Here is a 7,078-nt window from a genome sequence, read left to right on the forward strand (position 1 = left end):
TTTTTATAATTCTGTTCTAATCTGGCCAACTTCTTTAGACAAGAGAAAAATTTTTTTAAAGTCTTAGTGAAAGCTCATAGGTGGGACTGATTTGGGGGATGCTGATACAAGAATTATATCTATTCTTTTTGGGGGAATAAACCTAAGCCACCCTGTTTGAAGAATTGAACTTGTGTTCTTGTTGTAGAAATTGCTTGTTATCTCATTATTTGTGCTTGCTTGCTTTTTTTTTTTTTTTTTTTTTTTTTTTTTTGTTACTTTCAGGGAAGAAACTTTTTGGTGAAGGCTACAGTGGACTAGAATATGATTATCGAGGTCTTATTAAACTTTACAACTCCATTGGAAATTACGAAAAAGTGTTTGAATATCACAATGTTCTGTCTAACTGGAACCGGTTGCGAGATCGGCAGTATTCAGTGACAGATGCTCTTGAAGATGTCAACACCAGCCCCCAGTCCACTGAAGAAGTGGTGCAGTCCTTCCTGATTTCTCAGAATGTTGAGGGACCGAGCTGCTGAGGGAGGACCTCAGTTAACCAATTACCTTTTCCCAGATTCCAGGGAATTCATACTGTGAAATCAAAACCATGTTGTTTTGGGGGGCTGGAATTTGCATTGAAACACTGGTCCAGTCCATTGAAGACCCTATTTTGGGTGATCCCTATCTTGCAGAGTGTCTGTAGGAATAAGCGTTTATTCAGTTACATTCAGCATGTACCGCATGTGTAAGTAGTCTGGCCCACATTTTCAACCTAGTAGAACAAACAACAGGAAATCTTTTTTTGTTTTTGTTTTTAAAAAATTCATTTTGCAGAAAGCCTGAAAGAATAAAACATACCCCTAAATAAAACTATTTAAGAGTTTAAAAGAGTTGCATTCTTATTATGTAAGGATGATTTTAACAACTTTTTAATATGTAATTCTTCCATGTGGAGGTATTCAATACTGTAGTGTAAAGGAATTTTATTGTGAAAATCTTTATATGCAGTATAGAAAAGTTAACACAAGTACTGATAAAAGAGGGACATCCCAACTTATGTTTGGCTACCTTGCCCAGAGAAGTGGATACAACCACTCTGTATTACAAGGAAAGGACTGTCAGATTCATCTGAACTGGACCAGTGTTGATCTGTAAGTAATAGAAAATCTGATAGACCAGGAATACTGACTATTACTTACAGATCATTACTGGATTTTTGGTACAACAGTGCAAGATGCTCTGATGGCATTTGCTAACAGGACCAGGAGGATCTAAAAAGGACCAGCCTAATGTAGAAGGTGATTATTTGGACCAGAGGTTTTAGATTATTGTTTTAGACCCTAAGTATACTTTTATCAGAATGATTTTATTTAGATATATGATGAAAAAGGATAATGCAAAACTTATATTCATGTAATAGATACCAATTAGGGAAGTTTGGCAATTTCAATGGCATATTTTTAGTCAAAGTACACAGATGGCAGTGCCATAAGCAAGTCTATAAATGTCAGCTGCAGCCATCCCCCTCATTTTAAATGGTGCCCTAATAATCAATGCAGTTAACAAGTATATTGGCTGTGAGTCATGAAATGGTTCATGTTCAGATGAAAATGTTAGGTTACTGTATGATTTATGGAGATTAATGAAAACGAATGCCCAAACCTAAGTCTTAGAAAATCTTCTGTTTTTATGGTAAATAGTAGTAATACAACTAGGTCATTTCATTTGAAATCTAGGAGTCAAATGGAAAGATCCCCTAATAATACGATTTCACTAACTTGACTTTCTGTTTATTGGGATTTGATTTGATTTTTTTTAAGCCAGTCGGGTTATTTAATAATGAGGTAATACATTTAAGAATTTGTGACATGTAGCAATTCAAGAAACAAAAAGGTATTTTGCTGTTACCTCAATTCTTACTGTAGTAGCCTAACGCTTCTATAGTTAAGAATCTGGGTTCCCCCCCTATTTTCAGGGGTTCATGACTTGGCTGTTAAAGATGTTGCTCCTAGCTAATGCTTGGAGTAGTCTGTGGGTGAATGGATGTGTGTTGAATTTTAGTTTTCTTTTAAAATGCATGTTGGGTGAGAGGGGAAAAAATCTAAACTGTCTGCCACATTGATCTTGAGTACAGAAAAATTCATTGTAGATTTCAAATTTTATTAATATTTTAAGCACTTTTTTGAACTTCCCAACCTTGTTTGAAGCTGTTATTTGCAGTCCTATTAGTTATAAGCCAGTGCATTTAAGTCCCTAGGAGGAGATTAGTTGGGGGATGTATTGAAAGAGATGAAGCATGCCCACACCCTAAGATGATAACTGTGTGATTTAGAAACCTGGTTTATTCTTCAAATTGAATTATTTTCTTTTTAAAATTTGGAAACTTGCAGTTTATGAAGCTGCTCCCACTCCCCGGCCCTCAGTTAATTGCAGTCTAATGCCAAGAGGCACTTCTTTATTAATTACCAAATAGTCTTTGTGACCAGGGACTAACATTTTTAAGTTACTCAGCTCTATCCTCATGGGCCTATATATTTAATACCTCCAAAGATCTTTTCAGGATAGGCTTTGTATGGTTTTATTGGTTATTTAGAATCCAGTGGTATGTTTGTGGTATAGGAATGTCATGGTAAATTGTTTTTTAATAAATATTTTGAAACGTTTCCATATGAAGTTTTTTTTTTTTTTTCAATCTGTATTTTTTGGTTTTGTGCACATACAGCATTTCCTAGGATAAAAATAAACAAATGACTTACAGCCTCATTGTCCCTAACTCAGTTTGAACTCAGCTCACACTCAGTAATAAAACAACATGGTGTTTAGAAGCCTAGGATCACAGGGTGGTAATGTCAATTGGCAGCCAGTTGTGTTTTTCTGAAACATCGTTATTGGCAGTTTCTCCTTATCACCACTGCTTTAATGTTTTTTGTTTGTTTGTTTGTTTTTTTGTAAATCCACATACTTTAATGCATACACTCTAGCTTAAGAAAACTTTTGGTTAGGGATCTGACTTAATATGCTATTATTTCTGGTTCTAATGCAGAGTAATACCTTATAACTTTAAGATTCATCCTTTTAGTAGGGATGTTTAGGACAAGTTAGAAAGATGTGTGCCACTATGATATGTGGTTTTTAAAAAAAATCTCGAAGAAAAGAATAAAATTTGTCTTACAATAAGTTACCTTGCACAGACTTTTTACATATGGTGAGGTGTGTAAGGAAGCCCTGGCCAACTTAAAGGTTTTTCTGGAGGTTCAGCAAAGTCATGTTAAATGAGGGCCTTTGATCTCATCCTCTTCTGACTCTTCTCTTCTACTCAGTCTTTTCCTAAGGTTTGGTGCTACTCAAGTTGGGTGCATCAGGGAGCTCTGTCTGCACTCGCATGTGTCACTCAGGTCGCCATTCATGCCTGCATTCCATTTATTAGAGCCAATTGGGATTTTTAGAGTGTAATCTTTAGAGTCCTTAAAGATGACTTTGCCCGAGGGATTGAGACCCTTATTGCCATCAAATCTCTGTCTCTGCTTGGTTAAAAATTGATTCACTATTGCTTTGTAGTAACCCCTGCCTAGGTATTTTTTCATTTGTGAAAATAAAGGATTTGAGAAAGACCTTGGGTCCTAGTCTGTTAGGAAGAGTTTATAATTTTGTGAAAATTAAGTACAGAGGCTGCAATCTTAGAAATAATGAGGGTGTCATCTGGCTGCCCCCTAATAGTGCAGACCAAAAACTGCAGTAAACTCATGCCGAAACATGATTGAAACCTTTGGCCAAAACTTTATACATAGAAATAATGATTTGCTCATAACAGGTATCATTAACTGCCATTTTTTTATGTTTTTCGTAAAACATAAAAACACAAATTTCTGTAGCCTTGCTGCTTCCTTTTATTTTTTCTGAGTGGCAAAGTTACTACTGGAAAAACACTAATTTATAAGTACAGATTTTTTTAGAGTTTTATGTTTGCTTTAAAAGTGAACGTGTATTTCGCCTCTTGGCTGTGGAGGATCTTAGTTGCCAGGAAATTTTTTTTTTTTTTTTTTTTTTTTTAAAACAGATTTTCACTCTTGTTGCCCAGGCTGGAGTGCAATGGCACTGCCTTGGCTCACTGCAGCCTCCACCTCCCCGGTTCAAGCAATTCTGCCTCAGCCTCCTGAGTAGCTGGGATTACAGGCACCCGCCACCACGCCCAGCTAGGAAATTCTTTTCTTGTTGTTAATATGACATTTGGATTAATCTCCAGCTTCAACACTAGTTCTTTTGTCCATAAATCTCAGGAATGTTTTAGGCAGAAAACTGGTTTTACCCTGTTGATAATCAGAAGGAGTGTGCTTTAGGATTTATTGCATAATACTATTCTTTAACTGCAGTCCTAGGTATCTATAGCATGAGTGGCCTTAGTGAGTTTGTTGACGTGCACATGTTTTTCAAGAGTAAAATTTAAGATTAAAAATATATGCTATATATAGATATCTAGAAAACTTGGTTTGTGGTGCACAGTTAAGTGTTGGATCACTAAATAACCATTGCAGGTACCATTTGTGTAACATTACTCATTTCTGTATATTCCTTTTATGGGAAGATATGTTGCCATGGTAACTAAAACTTTTCAGTTTAGTTTTACTTTTATGATGTGAATGAATGCTACATTTTACTAAATATTACCAGGTCAGTACTATTTTTATACTTTATTAAGCAACAGGGGATTTCAGTTTCATAGACTCAAAATAAAAAGTTCTTAATGGAACAGTTAAAAGCAAAACACTAACAATCTTTACATGAAAATCCCCACTAGTAGTGCCACAATAATTTCTATAGAAATATCTAAGGTCATTAGATTTTTGAAGACAGTTCTTCATTGTGTCAGGATGACCTTTCATATCATTCTCACCAACTTGTAGTGCCCACCGTTATTTGTAACTATTAAACCATACTAAGTATGTTTGTAACCAGCATTGTGATATATTCTGTACTTGTATTGCTAAAAATGAATTATTGACCTAATAAATATAGTGTTCCTGCATTCATAGTGTATCTGTTTCCAATTTGGTTTTGATTGCTTTTCGTTGGGATTAAGCTTTGCAGACTGTTTTTATTAGAGAACAGTGTGAGAGAAACTGTCGGAACTAGAACAAAAGTGCCCTTGTTCAAGAAAATTAAGATGTGTGGCAGAGGAGGAACATGGTAACATCTGGAGATTGTGCTGATGAAAAGCACTTTGAAAAAGACAAAGCACTGCATCAATGCAAAGGGATTTTTTAGTCTTTACAAAAGCATACCATTTTTTTAAGAATACTCTCACTCTAAAGGCTGGAGATGAATGAGGAGACCTGGTAAAGTTCTGCTGGGAATAGTGAAGAAAACCCTAGATTGGAGTTTCAGTTCCAGCTCTGTCTCTGAACTAGAAGATTCTGAGTTACGTCATTCCAACCCTCTTTGTGTTTTATTTCCTCACATGAATAAGGGGGTCAAATTAGGTCTTTAAAAAACTTCACCATGAAACAGCATAAATCTGAAGTACTCAAAAACCAGTTACAGGAAATGAAGATTTAATTTTTAAAGATTAGGAAGAAGATATTGTAGACAAAATCCCATCACTTGGAATATAGTCAGCATCAGCTTCATTGCCTGCCACATTCAGTGATACTGGATTTTAAAATATTTCTTTTTTTGCCGGGCGCGGTGGCTCAAGCCTGTAATCCCAGCACTTTGGGAGGCCGAGGCGGGTGGATCACGAGGTCAAGAGATCGAGACCATCCTGGTCAACATGGTGAAACCCCGTCTCTACTAAAAATACAAAAAATCAGCTGGGCATGGTGGCGTGTGCCTGTAATCCCAGCTACTCAGGAGGCTGAGGCAGGAGAATTGCCTGAACCCGGGAGGCGGAGGTTGCGGTGAGCCGAGATCGCGCCATTGCACTCCAGCCTGGGTAACAAGAGCGAAACTCCGTCTCAAAAAAAAAAAAAAAAAAAAATTAAAAAAAAATTTTCTTTTTTTATCTTCGTAACTTTGAGCCTCTGAACATGCTATTTCCTTTTCTCTGTGGAATGCCATTTCCTGGATAGTCTTACCTGTCAGGCTCAAAGATCAAGGAAACCTTTCCTTTAAAGTTTGTATTGCCACTTGGTACTAATGCAACATTTTAGTCAGAGCTCTGTTAAAGCAATTACCATGTGGCCATATAACTTACAGTATTAAGACTATTTCCAACTTGTAAACTTTACTGATTTGTGTATTTTTTCAAGAAACAACAGTTTACCCTGAGAGATACTGTCCTGAGTGTGTTAGCAAACTACACTAAGTAACTTTAAACACACATTTCTATAGACAAATGCCTGTTAGGATGGCTGTTACAGAAAAGTGTTGGCAAGGATGTGCAGAAATGAGAGCCCTATGTGCACTGTTGGCAGGAATGTAAAATGCTACATCTGCCATGAAAACCAGTATGACCTGTGCTCAAAAAATTAAAAACACAATTACTCTGTGATCCAGCAATTCAACTTCTGGGTATAGATCCAAAAGAAAGGTTCTTGAACAGATACTTATATACCCATGTAGCAGCATTATTCACAATAGCCAAAGGCGGAAGCAACCCAAATGTCTATCAATGCATGAACAGGTAAATAAGGCAGGCCAGGCATGGTGGCTCACGTGCGTATTCCTAATACTTTAGGAGGCTGGCCAACAGAGAAAGATTGTTTGAGCCCAGGAGTTTGAGACCCGCCTGGGCAACAAGGTGAAACCCTGTCTTTACAAAAAATACAAAAGAAATAATTAGCATGGTGGCACACACCTGTAGTCCCACCTACTCAGGAGACTGAGGTGGGAGGATTGCTTGAGCCCAGGAGGTTGAGGCTGCAGTGAGCCATGATCACACCACGCCGCACACCAGCCTGGATGACAGAGTGAGACCCTGTCACAAATAAATATGGCTGGGCGTGGTGGCTTACCAAGTACCAGCTCGGCCATAGAGACCCCCATCCAGGCGGTGCTGAAGGAAATGAGAGACAGACATCCATATAGTGGGTCTATCCAGGGGTTCAGCAGCCTTCGAACTAAGAGTCTCAGGAGCTGACAGCATTCCAGGCTGAAGGCCCCG

The 7,078-nt window shown here is 37.5% G+C and overlaps 1 protein-coding gene across 2 annotated transcripts in view; it reads left to right on the top strand.

Annotated features, from left to right (window-relative positions):
• Positions 1 to 5,006, top strand: part of APPBP2 (amyloid beta precursor protein binding protein 2) — a 73,306-nt gene extending 68,300 nt beyond the window's left edge. For both annotated transcript variants that reach the window (XM_032280739.1, XM_032280740.1), the window contains one exon: positions 265 to 5,006. In XM_032280739.1, the coding sequence (XP_032136630.1) occupies positions 265 to 518 (254 nt within the window). In that variant the 3' untranslated portion in view covers positions 519 to 5,006. The remainder of the gene's footprint in view (positions 1 to 264) is intronic.
• The last annotated feature ends 2,072 nt before the right edge of the window (positions 5,007 to 7,078 follow it).

Source organism: Sapajus apella, unplaced genomic scaffold (assembly GCF_009761245.1).
Source record: "Sapajus apella isolate SASKATOON/1434 unplaced genomic scaffold, GSC_monkey_1.0 scaffold12, whole genome shotgun sequence".
In the NCBI taxonomy this organism is placed as follows: domain Eukaryota; kingdom Metazoa; phylum Chordata; class Mammalia; order Primates; family Cebidae; genus Sapajus; species Sapajus apella.